General features: G+C 38.8%; 1 protein-coding gene across 1 annotated transcript in view; it reads left to right on the top strand.

Moving 5' to 3' along the window:
- LOC136857108 (coiled-coil domain-containing protein 149) overlaps window positions 1-20169 on the top strand; it is a 94062-nt gene that overhangs the window by 17520 nt on the left and 56373 nt on the right. Inside the window, exons 7-8 of the mRNA XM_067135506.2 lie at window positions 366-450; window positions 17092-17236. Of these exons, the coding sequence (XP_066991607.1) occupies window positions 366-450; window positions 17092-17236 (230 nt within the window). The remainder of the gene's footprint in view (window positions 1-365; window positions 451-17091; window positions 17237-20169) is intronic.

Genomic DNA, 20169 nt, shown 5'->3' with positions numbered 1-20169 from the left:
GAGGTATTTAACTGAATGTTATTTGAAGAGGTTTGAAAATTGGCTCAGAAAATAATGTTTCATGGAATAATCTTAGCCCAGGTGTGTAAAATATGTTAAAAGAGCTGAAAGCCCGTTGGTCTTCCCGGAGAATATTTCATTCTAAGCAGTTTGTCTATGGAGTATGTGTTGTATTTGTCTATAGAGTATGTGTTGTGTAACAGTTAAGCTTGCATTCATGAGGTGGTGGGTTCAAGCTCTCATCATCAGCAGCCCTGAAGATGGGTTTTCTATGGTTTCCCATTTTTCATGTGGCAAATGCCAGGACTGAACAGTGTCAATTGAATTAACTACTAACTAACCAACTAACACTTATTCATTAACAGAGTATGTTGGAAAAGAAGCGCAGCAAAGGGACGGTTAAGTTGGGGACTAACAACAGCACTGGCATGATCATGTCTCATAAACAAGGTGAGTAGCTGGTCTGGTGTCTGTATATTTTTCTCTTCTCTTTCTGTCTTTGCTTGTATGGAATTGTAGTGTTCTTAATATTTTTTGAGAAACATAACCAGTATTTATTTAGTAAGAAATGTGTTCTTTTCCCCATCATAAACAAGAATGTACTCCAGTTGCTCAATGCTGTAAATAAGCACTCTTCACTTTTCCTATCAACATAGATTTCTTCCTGTTGGATCTGTTGCCATTCAAACCCTCATGTTTCAAGATCCTGTTTTATTTGGTTTTAATTTGTTATTTGAGGTGTAGTTCAGCTGGTACTCATCCAGCTCTTGCCAGTTATGACAGCCTTCTTTTGTACATTTTTTCCTTAACTCTCTTGAGAATAATGTTACAATAGTACCTTATGCTATCATCAATCTTCACCATATATATATATATATTGTAATAGGAGTTGAATCATGGCTGAGAAATGATATAATGGATGCAGAAATGTTCTCACGGAACTGGAGTGTGTATCGTAGAAATAGGATAGGAATGGTAGGAGGGGGAGTATTCATTCTGATGAAAGAAGAATTTGTAAGCTACAAAAAAGTTGAAGATGACATACATGAAATTCTAGGTGTGAGGCTCAATTCTAAAGATAATAGGCAACTTAATGTCTTTGGAGTGTACAGACCGGGAAAGGGTAGTGCTAACGCTGATTCAGAATTATTTGATAACCAGCTATGTGGGAAACGATATGGAAAGGAATGTGATTGTAGCAAGAGATCTCAATTTACCAAATGTCAAGTGGGAAGGTAATGTGATTGACAGGAAGCATGACCAACAAATGGCAAATAAGTTAATATGGAAAGGACAATTGATTTAGAAAGTGATAGAACCAACTAGAGGGAAGAATATTCTGGATGTGGTGCTGGTAAAACCAGATGAACTCTATAGAAAAACTGAAGTAATAGGTGGTATTTATGATCATAAAGCTGTTTTTGTTGTAGTTAAAAATAAATGTGATGGAAAGGAAGGTCTTTTACCATATTGCTGATAAAACAGGCATGAGAGAGTTTTTAAAAAAGTAACTATGATCAGCGGAAAACTAAATAAAAATGTGAACAGCCTCTGGGATGTGTTTAAAGCTATTGTTGAGGAATGTGAAAATAGGTTTTACCTTTAAAGGTGGTAAGGAATGGTAAAGACCCACTATAACAAAGTAAAAGAGACTAAGGAGGAGGTGCAGATTGGAAAGAAATAGAAATGGCTGTGGAAGTAAGGAGAAATGGAGGGAATTTACTAGGAAGTTGAATCTGGCAAAAAAGTCAGCTAAGGATAACATGATGGCAAGCATAATTGGCAGTCATACAAATTTTAGTGAAAAATGGAAGTGTATGTATAGGTAGGTATTTTAAGGCAGAAACAGGTTCTGAGGAGGGCATTCCAGGAATCATATATTTAATGAACAAGGGGAGTGTGTATGTTAGGATCTTCAAAAGGCAGCAGTATTCAGTCAGCAGTATGTAAAGACTGTTGGCTACAATTATAATGTCCAGATAGAAAAGTGACTAATACTAACAAAGTATTAAAATTTACCTATGATAATAACATTTACAATAAGATACAAAAGTTGAAAACTAGGTAAGGAGCTGGAATTGATAAGTTTTCTGGGGATATGCTAAGGACAATGGGTTGGGATATAGTACTTATTTGATTATTGTTTGCATGGAGGAGCTATACCAAATGCATGGAGAGTTGCTATAATAGCCCCTGTGTATAGGGAAAGCTGAAAATTACATAAAGTTTGACAGTTTAACATGCATTGCATGTAAACTTTGAGAAAGCATTCTGATTATATTAGACATGTTTGCAAAATTAAGAACTGGTTTGATAGAAGGCAGTTCGGGTTTAGGAAAAGTTATTCCACTGAAGCTCAACTTGTAGGATTCCAGCAAGATATCTACTATATCTTGGATTCAGGAGGTCAAATGGATTGTATCGCGATTGACTTGTCTAAAGCATTTGATAGGGTAGACCATAGGAGACTAATGGCAAAAATGAGTGCAGTTGGACTAGACAAAAGAGTGACTGAATGGGTGGCTATATTTCTAGCAAATAGATCTCAGAGAATTAGAGTAGGCAATGTTTTATCTGACCTTGTAATAATTAAGAGGGAAATTCCACAAGGCAGTATTATTGGACCTTTGTTTTCTTATATATATAAATGATAAGAGAAAAGTAGTGGAATCAGAGATGAGGCTTTTTGCGGATGATGTTATTCTGTATAGAGTAATTAATAAGTTACAAGATTGTGAGCAACTGCAAAATGACCTCGATAATGTCGTGAGATGGACAGTACGCAATGGTATGTTGATAAACGGGGTTAAAGGTCAGGTTGTGACTTTCACAAATCGAAAAGTCCCGTCAGTTTTAATTGCATTGATGGGGCAAATGTTCCTTATGGGAACCACTGTAAGTATCTACTGTAGGTGTTAATATAAGGAAAGATCATCATTGGGGTAACCACATAAATGGGATTGTAAATAAAGGGTACAGGATCTCTGCACATGTTTGAGGCTGTTTAGGGGTTTGTAGTAGGGATGTAAAGGAGAGGGCATATAAGTCTCTGGTAAGACCCCAGCTAGAGTATGGTTCCAGTGTATGGGATCCTCACCAGGATTACTTGATTCAAGAACTGGAAAAAATCCAAAGAAAAGCAGCTCGATTTTTTTCTGGGTGATTTCGGACAAAAGAGTAGCGTTACAAAAATGTTCCAAAGTTTGGGCTGGGATGACTTGGGAGAAAGGACATGAGCCGCTCGACTAAGCGGTATGTATTACATAAAACTAGTTTTTTTTTATTGTTTACCCACCTATTCAATAGAATGCAATCTTAAAAATCAGGACTTTGTCCTTATCGAATTGTCAACATAAAAATTAATACATTAGATGGTACATGTTTTGCCTATCAGTAGTAGGCATCATCAGCCATAGTTTCACCGTAGGAATAAATCAGGTACCTGATCGGAAATGACTTATGAATACTGTTGATATGTAACTATGTCTTGTAAAATGGCTGAGAGGTCGTTATATAACTATTACGGTATAAGATGTAGTATACTGTTAACTTAACAATGATTGTGGAAATAATGATTCTATAAAACATCTCAATTATTTGAGAAATTATTATATAAGATGGTTGATTCTTGATATTAAAACTTGTTACAATATGGTTAAAAATGGTAAGCAGACTCCAGTTAATTATAAAATGGCGTATTGTTAAAAATTTGAGCAATGTTAAACATTAAAATTTCATCTGATAATAGTTCTTGGTTCTCGAAGTTGATATGTATTAATTTTGTTTTTATGTGCATATAAATTTGAAGAATTTTCATATGGCGTGGTTCTTTTTGAGATAGTATTAGTTTAAATGTTGGATGCTGTAGGCCTTATTAAAGTTTGTTGTAGAGTCATTGGGCCACCTTCTCTGATATGGTGTTTGTGGGAAGAGTTTGGAATTGGTGTAGCTTTGGTGTAGCTCTTTGTTGTTGGACATGTTGGAGTAAGCGTGCTAGTCAAAAGGGAACGTTGTTGTTGTAAAAGTTGTTGTCAGTCGATAGATAGCCAAGAGTGTGATGAAAGTCTGTAATTAAAAAGTATTTTTGAAATTTATTGAAGAACATTAATTGGAATGAGGGGGGGGCTAATAGTGGAAGTTGAATGAAAAGTGTTGACACTTACCCCTTCGACTGCTGAGATGTTAACAGTCTTTTAGACCGGGCACACATATTTTTTATTCTTTCGAAGTAGTTTCACGGTAGTTTCCTGTACCTTTTAGTGGACTCATCCACTATACGTCTACGTTTGCTGTTCCCCCTTTCATCACCAGTCAGTTACTGGTAGTGGAAAGGTTTTTTCAGCAAGCCTAATCATTTCCACCTTGAGCGACTCCTGACGTTCACTGTCTGCGGTCTTTGTTGTCAGTATAGAAATGTTTTGTGAGTTTCATGGACATATTTTTCTTCAGTAATACAATTTGTTTTGCTACAAAATTTGATATTTAGTTTCATTGATACTGATATGCTTTTCTTTACTAATAGTGTGTTTTGCTACAGAAACTGGTATTTAATTTCATTGATATGTTCTTCTTTAATAATACAATGTGTTTTGCTACAAAAACTGGTATTCTGTTTCACAGATATATTTTTCTTTGAATAATACACTGTGATTTGCTAGAAAAACTTGTATTTTGTTTCTTGTATGTGTTTTTCTTTAGTAATACAATGTGTTTTATATTAAAAAACTGGTATTTTGTTTCATGGATATATTTTTACTTAACAATATATTTTTACTTAACAATACAATGTCTTTTTGCTATAAAAATTGTATTTTGTCCTGTCGAAATTCTTTTCCTTAATAATACATTGTGTTTTGCTATAAAAACTAGTATTTTGTATACTTTCCTTACATAAATGTGTATTGCAAGAGAAACTGGTACTTTGTTTCATGGACATGATTTTCCTTAATAATACAATGAGTTTTGATACAAAAACTGGTATTTTATACTTCCCGGTAAAATCGACCGTGCGTGACCCATTACCCAACTGTTTTGATGCGACTCCTTGTGGGTTAAAATGGAGAAAACAAATTGTCAATGTCTTTCTTTGTCTTGACATCTACTGTTTCTCTTAATATGAATAAAATACAGAAATGCCATAGTCATAAAATACATGCACTGATTAAATGTTCAAATTGAAATGTACTATTTTGTACTATGTTGTGCGTTCTCTCATTTATTTTAATCTCTGTATGTATATATTTTGGATTGGAACTTTTAAAGTTATGATATGTGTTACGAAAATTTGGTTATGTTTATTTGTTCTTGGCCTCAAAAATGGTGGACACTGGCAGGATATCAATGTTTACTTGGACTCGGTGGTGTGTGAGGCCTGATGGGATATTGAAGACAAAAGCGGGATGTATAAAGGCGGTAGCCATGTGTATGTATCATGTTTTGTGTCGTGTGCAATAAATAGTATGTTCTATCTTTGTGGTTAATACTAGTTCAGTGAATTAGTCCCTTAACGAAACAATATGGTGACCCCGACGTGATCATAACGCGTACAGTAAGAAAAGTTGCGATAGAATACAGTACGTAAGATTTCTTTTGTCAGTGAAAAATACTGGCACGCGACCATGGAAAGATTAGTGAAACAACGTAAACCAATTCGGGCGTCGTTTACAAAGGTGTATAACGAACTAATGCGAAGTTTAACTAGTGAAGTAGTTGAGCTGGAATCGGCACAAAAGATGCTGATGAAACTGGAGAGGTTAAGTGCTGACCTTTCCCCACTAGATGAAAAAATATTAGAACTAACATTGGAACAAGAGGACGATGTTTATAACCGTGAGTACGAGGCAATTGAAACATATAGAGACAATTTGGACGAAGTTAAGTTAAAGATGACGAATTTATGTACTGAAAATGTAGGCATAGTTAAAGATCACAGATCGGATATTTCATCTACAGCTAAAAAGAATTTAAAACTACCTAAGTTGGAACTAGCCAAGTTTGGGGGGGAAATAAAGGATTGGCTCGGATTCTGGAGCATGTTTAAAAGAATCCATGATGATTGTGATATAGAATCTGAAGATAAATTTCAGTATCTGATTCAGTGCACCAAACCTGACAGTCGAGCCAGAGAACTGGTAAATAGCTTCCCTGCCACTGCCGAAAACTATCCAAAGGTTATAGAGTGTATGAAGGAACGCTTTGGACGTGAAGATCTTTTGACTGAGTATTACGTTAGGGAGCTTATTGGGTTAGTTATCCAGAATGTGTCCCATAAGAAAGATAAATCAGGGATAGCCGCTTTGTATGATACACTAGAGAGCAAGTTAAGATCATTAGAATCCATAGGTGTAACCAGAGATAAATATGGGTCAGTGTTGTTCCCCCCTGGTAGAATCGTGCTTACCTGAAGATGTTTTAAGGGTATGGCTCAGAAATCAATCGTCAGGGAATGAAGATTTTATCAGTCCACATAAAGATAAACTGGAGACTCTTCTTAATTTCCTTAAACGTGAAGTGGAGGGAGAAGAAAGGATTACCTTTGCGCAGGCAGGTTTCGGTTTAGCCGATAGGAAAAAACAAGAGAAGGGAAGAGGGAAAATTTCTGAAGATACATCGCTACCAACTGCGAGTTCATTGTTCTCTGCGAAATTCGATGGCAAGAAGCGAAAGTGTGTGTTTTGCAGTAAATCACATGAGAGTAAGGAATGTCATCTTGCTCAACAAATGAGCTTGGAAGAAAAGCGTAACAAGCTAGCCAAAGAAAACTGTTTTGCATGTCTGAAGTTAGGGCACAGAGCCAAGAATTGCAAGGCACACATTCGATGCCCCTTGTGCACTAACCCTCATGTTGTTATTATGTGCCATAAACTAAATGTGAAAGGGGCTGAAGAGAAACTTGAACCTAGAACTCGGGAAGGTGGGAAAAACCAGAGCAATATCTCCATGAACATTCAGAGTGCCACAAAGGAGGTGTTTCTTCAAACATTGTGTATCAAGCTGACACATAAGGGGAAACAGAAGAAGGTCCGGGCATTGATAGACAGTGGATCCCAGAGATCCTACATCTTGAAGAAGACGGCTGAGGAAATGGGATACAAACCTTTGAAAACAGAGACGATGATTCATAAGTTGTTTGGAGGCGCTGAGACCTGTGAAGAAGACCACCATGTGTACAACGTAGAGGTGAGCAGCTGCGATGGTTCATATAGTACAACGTTGCAGTTAATCGATCAGAAGGTAATTTGTGGTAAAATTCCAAAGTTGAAGTTTGGGCCCTGGATGAAGGAGATGAGAGAGAAAAAGATATGGCTCTCAGATGTGGGAAGTGATCCAACTGACGTGGAAGTTCTTCTAGGAGCTGATGTTGCAAGAAATATTTTGATGGATGAAATGCATAAGCTTGAATCAGGATTGGTAGCCGTTAGGACTGCGCTTGGCTGGACAGTGACAGGCAGACTGAAGGAAGGGGAGAAGGACACTCTAGCTCCATATACAACCTCACTGTTCATTCAATCTGCCTCGATAGCTGACTTATGGAACTTGGATACCATAGGCATATCTGATCCAGTGGAAAACAAATCGAGAGAAGAAATGGAAGAAGCCGCACGTAACTACTTTCAAAATACAGTAAGAATTAATGGCGATGGCCGATATGAAGTTGCGTTACCTTGGCTGGAGAGCCGTCAGTATCTACGGAACAACAAGGAGATAGCGGAAAAGAGATTGATCTCTGTTTCGAACAGGCTGATCAAGGAAGGAAAGTTTGAGGAATATGGAAAGGTGTTTCAGGAGTGGGTAAATGAGGACATCATTGAAGAGGTTCCAGAGGAAGAAAACAAAGATCGATGTTACTACTTACCACATCGAGGAATATTTAAAGACAACTCTACCACTAAGGTGAGACCAGTTTTTGATGGTTCCTGCAAGTCAAAGGATACGCCTTCATTGAATGAGTGCCTCGAGAAAGGACCTAATTTGCTACTACAAATCCCCACACTTCTTTTGATGTTTCGGAAGAATAGGATAGGGATGATTTCGGATATTAGAAAGGCTTTTCTTCAGATATCTGTCCAAGAAACGGACCGTGATTGGTTACGCTTCTTATGGTGTAAGGATATAGAGAGAAGAGAATTAAAGGCATTTCGTCACTGCCGAGTAGTATTTGGACTGAATTGCAGCCCATTTCTGCTGGAAGCAGTGTTAGATCTACACTTGAAACATAGTACAGACTACCGAGGGACAGCTGAAAAGTTGAGAAACTCCTTTTATGTCGATAATTGCATCACTTCTGTGGACAATGAGGAGGAATTATGTATGTTTATGGAAGAATCTACTGCATTGCTGAGCAGAGCACGGTTCGATCTTCGTAACTGGGAGCACACATGGCTAAATTCTTCTGAAAGAGATTCATCCGCTTCTGAGGTAACTTCAGTGTTAGGTCTTCGATGGAATAAAGCAAGAGATGTTCTTTCTTGTGAACAAATTGACGTATCGAGGATTGGTGAGAAGATCACTAAAAGGAATGTATTGGCTGCTGCCCAGAGTATCTTTGACCCCATCGGTTTTACTTGCCCTGTCTCTATAGTACCCAAGTTGCTGTTACAGGAAAGTTGGCGGAAGAAAATGAGGTGGGATGAAGAAATGGAGGACGAAATGAGGAAAAAGTTTGAAAATTGGCTTCAAGAACTGAACGTATTGCCTGATATTAAAATTCCTAGACAAATAGCACCTTGTGAAACACAGGAATCTTGGAGCCTTCACACATTTTGCGATGCGAGCGGCGTAGCATATGCCGCAGTTGTATTCCTTCGATCACAAGATGGTCAAAATTCAAATGTAACACTCTTACAGGCGAAATCTCGTGTAGCACCTCTGAAGAAAACTACTATTTCTCGGTTGGAACTCTTAGCTTGTTCAATTGCAGCTCGTCTTGCTTCCTCCGTAAAGGCAAGTTTAGGAATTGGAGACCTTTCATCTTATTATTGGACGGATTCGACAACAGTGCTCTGCTGGATCAAGAGGAAAGAAGTCTGGGGAACTTTCGTGGCCAACCGGGTGAAGGAAATTAAACAATTGTCGAGCCCTGATAGTTGGAATCATGTGCGTGGAGTGAATAATCCGGCTGACCTACCCTCCAGGGGATGCTCCGCTACCAAACTCCTGATGTCGAAATGGTGGGAGGGTCCTCAGTGGCTGAGATGCCCCAGTTCTGAGTGGCCTAATGACGATGTCATGCCTGATGAAAAAAAGGTCAACGAAGAGAAAAGGAAAGGACTTTCTACTGTTTTAGTTTCTGCGAAACCAGAAGAAAAATGGTATCTTCATTATTTTTCAAAGTACACGAAAGTTGTCAGGATGACAGCTTGGATTTTGCGATTCATCCACAACATGGTCGGAAGGAGAGGACGACACACTTCAAAGGAACTTGAAGTGGAAGAGTTGCAAATGGCTGAAAGGAGGCTATGGAAGATTGTGACGCAAGAGATGCTTGGAGAAAAGGAGCGGTCGTCCCTCAAATCTCTCAATGTGTTTGAAGATGAAAGTGGGTTACTTCGGGTCAAGACGAGGTTAATAAGAAGAAAGGATGAAGAATTATTCCTTACTCCCATTCTGATACCTGCAAACCATAAGCTAGTTCACATGATGATTATGGAGAAACATTTGGAATTGTCTCATGCTGGAGTACAAGTTCTGCTCTCTACTTTGCGAGAGCGGTTTTGGATCGTCAATGGTAGGAGAACCATAAGAAAGGTGATTTCTGGCTGTGTCAAGTGTAGAAGATACCAAGTGAAAGGAATTACCACAGAGGTCGCACCTTTGCCTGAGGATCGAATTCGAGATGCTTCTGTTTTTTGAGATTGTAGGGGTGGATTTGGCTGGTCCATTACATCTCCGCGGGGGTGAAAAGGCATGGATAGTGATATTCACATGTGCTGTTTACAGAGCTGTACACTTTGAGCTCATCAGGACTTTGTCTACTCCAGGGTTCCTTCAAGCGTTACGAAGATTTATTGCTCGGAGAGGGAGACCAAATGTTATTTACAGTGATAATGGAAGGAATTTTGTGGGAGCTGAAAATGCGTTCCGTGATCTTGACTGGACGAAAGTGAGTGTAGAAGCTAGTTGTCTGAGAATCGCTTGGAAATTCAATCCTCCCACAGCTGCATGGTGGGGAGGGTTTTGGGAACGTATTGTTCAGATGCTAAAGAAGTTGTTGCGACGAATCTTTGGTCGTTCCTCTTTGGATTACGAGGGACTGTTGACAGTATTAATGGACACTGAAGCAGTTATTAATTCCCGACCGTTGACTTACTTATCTGAAGACAGTGATGATTTACTAGCATTGACTCCAGCAATGTTTCTTCAGGATATTCCTAGGGTGGGATGCCCGATATTGATCACATTGATCAGATAAGCCACGGAAAGAGATTCAGGTACATGCAGCATCTGAGGACAGAATTACGTAAAAGATTCAGGATAGAGTACTTAGGACAACTTAAACCGGGGAAAGGTCAGACGAACCCCCGTCGAGAGTTAAAGGTTGGGGAAGTAGTGATCCTTGGAAGTGATGGAGCACGTAGAATGGACTGGCCTTTAGGAAGAGTGGTTGCTGTATGTCCTGGGAAGGACAATGTCATCAGGGTGGTCAAGGTGAAGACTGCTGGTGGTGAGTTGGACCGGCCTGTGCAGAACATCTATCCACTGGAAGCAACTCCCATTACTGAGTGGCAGAATGAAGAAGAGGTCCAGGAGAAGAGCCCTGCTGTGCCTGTCTCTAGCAGAACTGTTCCACGAGTGGTTACTACAAGATGTGGGAGGAAGATACGAATCCCATCTCGTCTCAGTTTGTAGATTTTTCTTTGCTTTGTTTTGTTTTGGTTGTGAATTTAGTGGTTTTAATCATGTGATTAAAAGGTGGGAGGATGTTACGAAAATTTGGTTATGTTTATTTGTTCTTGGCCTCAAAAATGGTGGACACTGGCAGGATATCAATGTTTACTTGGACTCGGTGGTGTGTGAGGCCTGATGGGACATTGAAGACAAAAGCGGGATGTATAAAGGCGGTAGCCATGTGTATGTATCATGTTTTGTCTCGTGTGCAATAAATAGTATGTTCTATCTTTTGTGGTTAATACTAGTTCAGTGAATTAGTCCCTTAACGAAACAATATGCTATCAATTGTAGCTGAGGATGTTCTCGAAGGAGGACAAAACTTGTACTATCTTGGTACATTAATTAATATGACTTTGATTTCCATTTAAATATAGTGGATATGAACTAGTATTGTAAAGGTGGACCAATAAATATCTTAAAAAGTGTATTCTCAAAATATGAAGCAAATGACATATTCAGACCCTTGGAAACAGAATATCACCATAATAGACTTTTTCTGCGTGAAGTACTGAATCTTTCAAAAACAAAGTAGTGTGTCTCTGGAGTGGCTAAACTTATTAGCAACAAGCACTCTCTTTCCTTCTGTGTTTTGCTTACAACAGCTTTTGTCCTTTCTAAATTAACAACATTGTTTTGATTTTATGGCCATTGTTGTGTCCGACTCGTTGGGTGAATGGTCTTTTACTGGCCATCGGTTCAGAGGGTCCCGGGTTCGATTCCCGGCCGGGTCGGGGATTTTAACGTTCATTGGTTAATTCCAGTGGCTCAAGGGCTGGGTGTTTGTGCTGTCCTTAACATCCCTGCAACTCACACAACACTATCCTCCACCACAATAACATACAGTTACTTACACATGGTAGATGCCGCCCACCCTCATCGGAGGGTCTGCCTTACAAGGGCTGCACTTGGCTAGGAATAGCCACATGAAATTATTATTATTATGGCCATTATTGTGATTATTTTCATTGTTAATAAATATTTCTGTGTCATCCAAGACTTTTGATTAGCATTTTATGTATTGATTGATATCTAAAATGGGTTTTTCTGTTGGAATAATAAATATAGTGGATTAAGACCACCACAATTTTCTCAGTATCACGTTAATAAAGTACTTGTTAACATTACCAATTCAGAAAACAGAAAAATTGCTGCTCATTATAGTTCGTTTTTAGAATTTGATTTTTTTTTTTTTTTTGCTAGGGGCTTTACGTCGCACCGACACAGATAGGTCTTATGGCGACGATGGGATAGGAAAGGCCTAGGAGTTGGAAGGAAGCGGCCGTGGCCTTAATTAAGGTACAGCCCCAGCATTTGCCTGGTGTGAAAATGGGAAACCACGGAAAACCATCTTCAGGGCTGCCGATAGTGGGATTCGAACCTACTATCTCCCGGATGCAAGCTCACAGCCGCGCGCCTCTACGCGCACGGCCAACTCGCCCGGTGATTTCATTTATTAACACACCTTCTTCCAGGAAAAATTGTGGCTGTGCCCCTGCTTGCAGTGTATTTAATTTTAGATAGGGAATTGTAAATATGTTCTGGAATTTAAAATAAGGTGCTCTCTACCAGAATTTTCATTAAATAATTATGGAGGTTAGTTTATATTATGTGAAAGTGTGTAACACACTGAAATTATTCTTTTTTGGCTCTATCTTCTGCACGTTTACCTTCAGCTAAATGTATTATAATGTTGTGCTGTGGGGACCTCTAATTGGAAGACCTTGCACGTCTTAATATTCCACATTTCACTCTGTCTGATTTTTAATTTTTAGATTTTTATAATTTTGTCAGCTGGAGAAATTAATACATTTAAGTTGCTTGACTGAGACAGGAAGATTTATATCAGATTGTTTTTCTTATGTATGGATTTTATTGTACATTATTCATCTTTCTCTATGTTTAGTTTTGCGGGAATTGCATTATTGCACTAAGAAATCTTATGGAATTAATTATCATAGGCACTAAAAATACATACTATACTTGAAAGTAAATTTAATTTCAAACTTTTCAAAAATACGAAGGTAATCCCAAAAATAAGGTCCCCTATATTTTTATAAATACATAGACCACTTTATTTCAATAATTTACATCATTTTACAGGTTGAACATTTAGCTATTTTTCTACATAATCACCATTTTGGTCGATGCATTTTTGTAGACATTGTGACAGATTTTGTATGCCCATGTCATACCAGCTTGCCGCCGTGCTGTTTAGGAAGTTGTGAACCTCATCTTTCACCTCGTCGTCGGTGCTGAATCACTTTCCAGCCAAATGTTTTTTCAACTTAGGGAACAAGTGGTAGTCACTGGGCGCCAAGTCGGGACTATAGGGTGAGTGGGTGATGTTCCACTGAAACTGTTGCAGGAGAGCAACGGTTTGCCGGGCGACGTGTGGGCGAGCATTGTCATGGAGAATGTTTACGCCCTTGCTCAACATTCCTCTTCTGTTCTGAATTGCCCGTCTGAGTTTTTTCAGGGTCTCACAGTACCTGCCAGCATGAATTGTGGTCCCAGCGGGCATAAATTCGACCAACAGTACCCCTTTTCGATCTCAAAACACAGTTGTCACGACTTTACCGGCAGATTTGGGCTTTCGTGGCTTGGGCGAAGAGGGATGCTGCCACTGGGGTGATTGTTGCTTGGTCTCAGGTGTAAAGTGGAACACCCAGGTTTCTTCACCCGTGACAATTGAGTCCAAAAAGTTGTCCTGTTAGGCTGCAAAGCGTTGAAGAAATGCGTGGCAAGAATCAACTCGTTGCCACATGTGGTCTTCAGTCAGCATGCGTGGCACCCATCTTGCGCACACCTTCCGGTATTTCAACTTTTTCGTTAAAATTCTGTGAGCGGCGCTTCAGGAAACCTCAGGAACCAAAGTTCAGAGATCATCCAGGGTGATTCGCTGATCTTCACGCACAATTTGCCCAACCTTCACGACTCTCTCGATGGAAATTGACGGGTCTCCCGCTCCTTTGTTCGTCATGAATTTCAGTCCGACCGGCTGCAAACTCTCTACACCACTTACAAACATTTTTGACATCCATGCACGACTCACCATACACTTCCGTCAATTGGCGATGGATTTCAATCGGTTCAGTACCTTTTGCATTCAAAAACCAAATAACTGCGCGCACTTCGCACTTAGCGGTAACATCCAGCGGGAACTCCATTCCCAATGGCTGCCAAGCCAAGACTGAGTGTCTCAGTGTGGCGTGCGCATGTTTATATGCGAGCGTGGGAAGCACTCTTCACTATATTGTGACCAACAGCCACACGAACAGACTTTTATATTTATAAAAAAATAGGAGACCTTATTTTTGGGATTACCCTCGTAGTATGGTACTATTCGAGAATATGTCTTTAGTATTCAGATATTGTGAATGAAGAGATCAGAGTTCCTTTTGGTTCTGCTGCTTTTCTTCTACACGGAACACATTTGTGTTTTGCGACTTCTATATGTTGATCCTGAAGATAGGAATAAACCATTACAATTCAAAAGGATGGCCGGGTATAAACCTATAATCCCTCTTAGAGAGAGAGGTACTCAGCATCTGTGTCATTCCATACTTCCATTCCTTTTCACACAGTTTGTTGACATTTTACACACTTTATAGAGTAGGATTAACCAGTGAATTCTATAACAAAATAATTTTGTTTGTTAATTTTGCCTTTTCTTTAGGCATGGTAAAATAACCATTCTGTAAATATCAAGAAGAAACTACTGAACACTGTTGCACCACTTGCAGGAACTCCAGCCTTCATAGATGAAGAAAGCAAACTGAAAGCACTTAGAGAAAAGGTTGACATTTTACTGCTGTCCTTGATCAGCAGGTGTGAACAATAAGTATGAAATGACACAGATGCTGAGTACCTCTCTCTAAGAGGGATTACAGGTTGATACCCAGCCATCCTTTTGAATTGTATCGGTTTATTCCTATCTTCAGGATCAGGGCAGTCCTGCTTTTGCTGTGAGAGTGTGTTGCATAATTTCAAATCTTAAAAAAGCACATTTTATTTTTTTCCAGTGCAATAAAAATAAAGTCAGAATTCAAGAGGACAAATTTGTTTTTAGGAAGAGGAATTATGTATTGAAATAATTTACCAAGGGAGATGTTTGATAAATTTCCAACTTCATTGAGGTCATTTAAGAAAAGACTACAGTAAAAAAAACAAAAAAACAAAAAACAACAAGAATATGGCAACCAAGCATTTATAAGTATTGTACATATATATAAGCAAAATTATATTTGCTGTATACCACCCAAAGAACCAAAATGAACTTATGGGAACAAATAGTAGTGATTGGTACATGCAAATCTTCTTGCAACCTTTAAAAAAAAAAAAAGTATAACATTGCAGATTTCCAACAGGACTTTTGTTGCCAGAATTATAAGTAGCAACATGTGATTTGCTGTATCCCTTAACCTAACCTCCAGTGATTATCATATGTAGGGAACATTAAAAGATACAGAGCGAGTTATAAATACGATTGCTGATGTTTGATTATAACTCTTACAGATGGAAGAATTGACACCATTGGAGAGTCAAGGCTCCTTACTATCGATACTCAACAATGCAACAACAAAATTGATTACATTGTAAATCAAAATGGTGCTGACTATGCAGCAGCAAGTTACCGTAGCTGCATGGGGAATTACTTTTCCGAATGATTGTGAGGCTGTGAGACGCGTGCGGCATTTTAACATAACGTTGCTACTGTAGACTGTGGGAAAGTGAGTCAGTTATTTAGCGTATGATGAATACAATACTGTATACAATATATACAACCATCTCAAGTTCATAACTAAATTTCCATATCTCAAGTTGAGAGCCAGAAAAGAGCTTTGCTTGAGACACCGTGTAAGTCGTCTATAGATCCTCTATAAGCATGCAAAGCTTATATTACATTGTGGTGATGTATTCCATCCCCATTTGAGGAGAGTGGCTCCAGATCTGCCATGGCCGGTCCTAATCCATCTGGGCACTTGCAGGGCTTCTTAATGATGTGATGATGATGTGGTTACGAGGATTGCTGTTGCCATTGTTCTTTCCAGGCATCTGATACATTAAAGGAGGTGTCCTATAGGTTCATTGCAGTACGCCAAGAAGGGTGTCTGGATTTGTCGTTTAGCTGGAGAAGTTGAGTCATTGACTGCTGACAACGGGAAACATTCAGAAGGGAAAACCTACTGAAAGACCTCGCAGCAACACTTATGTGGGGTAACAACAGAAAGGTCATGGAAGGTTTGCAAAATTCTCAATTAAGTTGTGGTGCCAGTGATGAAAAGTGTTCAGCACCAACATTGCATATTACAGCAAGATGGTGCACCCCCTCACTACGCTGTTGCGGGAAGGGAAATTTTGAATAGCGAATTACCAAACAAGTGGGTGGGAAGAAATTTGTGCTATATCTTTGTTCATGTATCAGAAAGTAATGAGTGATTTTCCAAAGCACTGCCGACTATGTTATGTTAACGGCGAACAGTTTGAGGCAGTTATGTGACTCGATATTGTTGATTTTTTGCATTGTTGTATGTTGATAGTGCCAGGCCTTGACTTTCTAACGGGATCATTCTTTTATCTGTAAGAGTTATAATTAAACATAGGCAATCGATCAAATATAGAGTCATATTTTCTGGCTCACCCTATATATGACAATTCTGCATACCTACCTTAAACAAACTGAAGAAAAATATCTGTAATCTGCAATTTTTCAAAGAGTACTAACAAGGGTAATGGGTAATTACCTAAGTACTGTGGGTATCAAAATGTGTGGAAAGTGAAGGTATGCAGTTTCAGTATTTGTTTGCATAACATAGGTTAGTACATGACTTTACAAGAGCATATAAATAGTAATTATTTTTAGATAATCACTCAACTGTTTTGAGATTAACTATAAATGTTTCTTGCCACACTGCTAGGTGTACATGTTTCCATGGCCAATGAAGATATTTGTCAGAAGAACTAGGATTGATGATGAGAACTCATCTATTCCAATTGAAGTATTTAGTTGAAAAGTCCTCCAATAAGTCTTCATGGCAAATGTTCATTTCATGCTCTCAATTTGATGGGTAATTTTATTGTGCAGTTAGGAATTACATTAATATGTCATCCTGTCATATATTTTTTATTGATTCTGATAAGCCTATTGAAAACTATCTTTTTCTTTCTATTATTTTTGAACATGTTACTTTCCCATTACAGTGCAGCAACTGTTGGAACGTGGTACATCTGCACAGTTACCAAACACAGCTGCTACGCTAGCAGATATGAAGAGCCTCTGCTTAGCCTTACTAGAAGCTCTTGGAGACAAGACCTTAGCTCTGTCGCACCAGAAGAAAGCTAATAGGTAAAGAAATGGCTTAGTTCAGGGTATTAGGTAAAGAAATGGCTTAGTTCAGGGTATTAACGTTCATCTAGGTACTGAACTAATCAATTTGGAATGACATACAATTTGCCTATACTGCAGTCTGATCTGTATATACAAAATAACATGTCCTGACTCTGTCTGTCTGACTGACTATCATCGTCGAGCCAAAACTACTGGACATAGAGAAATGCAATTTTGGGGATACGTTTATATTAAGAGTGTAGGTGCTCGCTAAGGAAAGATTTTCGGATATTCCGTCGTTAAGAGGTTGAAAAGGGGGATGAACTTTTTAAATAAGTATATATCTCAAAAGCTTAATTTACAGATGTAAAAATTGGTATTTGGAATCTCCTTTAAAAGCAGTTTGATGCAGTGCTTCTTGGCTTCCTCCCACATTTGAAGTTAAGTTCCTCACAAAATAATATTATTGGCCAAAATATGGAGCTGTTAACTAGCAATCAATTATATGTAGTCTTAAAGTACTTTTCTCCTTAAATTGAGTTATCACAACCTCAGTAATGTAATTTGAATGATAGTAGTTACAAATCTCACTGTGCCACGTCTCAGCTGGTAAGGCCATGTCGTCTGCGAAAGCTGAACATTTGATCTTGATACCCTTGTTTACCGATCCCAATCGAATTCCACCACTGGTTGTCTTATCCCATTCTCTGACTACCTTCTCCAAGGGACAATTGAACAGTATGGGGGACAGTCCGTCACCCTGTTGGACATCAGTTTCGATCTCAAAAAGAGCCGACAATTTTCCCATCAACTTGACTTTTTATGTATTAGTGAGAGTTTCCCTTATGAGGTTTGTTGTCTTTTTGTCCAGACTGAATTCTTTGAGTATAGAAAGTAGATTTTCCCAGTCTAGTGAGTCCTACCCTTTTTGGAAGTCAATAAAGGTGATGACGTATGTTTTTGCCCTAGATTTCTGGTATGCTATAAGATTTTTACGGTTCAGAAATTGTTTCAGACAAGATCTCCCCTTTCTGAATCCTGTTTGATATTCTCCCAATTGATGATCTAACTGTAGTTCTGTTCTGTTAAGTAAGGCTTTGGAGAATATCTTATATGTAATATCCAAAAGTGATATGCCTCTATAGTTGTTGGGATTCATTTTATCCCCGTTCTTGTGGATTGAGTGGATAAGGGCCATCTTACATTCTCCTGGAATCCTTTCTTTGACCCAGATTTCTTCAAAAACTTTTTGCAGGGATCCTATTGCTTCCTTGTTGGCATTCTTCCAAAGTTCAACTGTGATCTGGTTTTTTCCTGATGCTTTGTTGTTTGTTGTTTTTAAGGCTCAAAATGATATTTTCTAGTTCCTCGAAGGTGGGCGGCTGTAAGTCGGGATTGGTATGTGTTGGGACGTTAAATGTAATTTTTTCGACTGGCATTTCACATGATATAGATGTCGATTCCCATTGGGAACCTCAAATATTTGTCCTGAATGGGTAAATTTATAATACCTGTATAAATGATCTGTTATTAGACATAATAAATTTTCCAGCTAACTCATTCCTGGTTGCCAGCATTTTGCCCCAGTGTGCCAAGTTGGGCTCATCAGTTGGTAAATAGTACACCCACCAAGATGCATGGCTAGTGCATACCGTGGAGGCCACTGCGTAGGCTGCTTGGAGCCCAACTTAGCACACTGGGGCGAAACACTGGCAACTAGGAATTAGCTGGAAAATTTATAAAGTCTAATTACGGACCATTTATACTGGTATTATAAATTTACTCATTCGGGATTAATATTTCGGGTTCTGTATGGGAATCAACATATATATCATCTGAAGGCCAGGCAGGCATCAATTTTTGGTAATGAGACAAAGTCTCTCATAGTGCATTGGCACTGCCGGTGGCTCCAAGCAGCCTACACAGTGGCCTCCACAGTATGCACTAGTCATGCATCTTGGTGGGTGTGCTATTTACCAAGTGATCAGCCCAACTTAGCACACTGGGGTGAAACGCTGGCAACCAGTAATGAGTTACCTGGAAAATTTATAATGTCCAATAATGCACCATTTATATTGTTATTATAAATTTACTCATTCAGGACAAGTATTTCAGGTTCCCCATGGGAATCAACATCTATATCATCTGATGGCTAGGCAAGCATCAATTTTTGGTAATGAGACAAAGTCTCTCATAGTGCATTGGCACTGCTGGTGGCTCCAAGCAGCCTACACAGTGGCCTCCACAGTATGCACTAGTCATGCATCTTGGTGGGTGTGCTATGTACCAGCTGATGAGTCCAACTTAGCACACTGGGGCGAAACGCTGGCAACCAGGAATGAGTTAACTGGAAAATTTATAATGTCCAATCGAACCATTTATATTTGCGTTTCACAGTTGAGGAGTTTTCAAAGTAGTCGGTTAGTATCCTGCAATTATCCATGTTGTTATGTGCTATATTTCTGTTCTTGTCCCATGACTGTAGAGTCAGTGTCTTGTACTTCGTTGTTCTCTGTTTAAAGATTTTATAGAGACTTCTTGTCTTGTTTTTAGTAAAGTCCTCATCTATTTGAATTAGCATCTGGTTTTCGTAGGCCTTTTAAATTTTTTTGATATTTTTTATTGACCACCTTTCTGATATTCAAGAATTTTTGTCTATTGCTTTCCGTTCATTGCGACTGCCATTTGTGCCATGCTTCCTTCCTTTCTATCAACAAACAGATTGTCACATTCTTCCGACCACCAAGCATGTTTTTTTAAAACTTTTGTTTTAGGGGCTAATTGTTTGACTTTTGATAATAAGTTCCTTTTTATTTGATTCCAATCTTGTTTGTGTATATCCTTCATCACAAGAGGGTATTCTTTTGAATTTATGTTTTTCTCTGGGTCACATCGTTTACTTGTGTGTTTAAGGGCCTTGTATCTCCTTCTGCGGATGATTTCGATCTTTA

This window comes from Anabrus simplex, chromosome 1, assembly GCF_040414725.1.
Source record: "Anabrus simplex isolate iqAnaSimp1 chromosome 1, ASM4041472v1, whole genome shotgun sequence".
NCBI lineage: Eukaryota > Metazoa > Arthropoda > Insecta > Orthoptera > Tettigoniidae > Anabrus > Anabrus simplex.
This window is presented reverse-complemented; position numbering and strand designations above follow the sequence as displayed.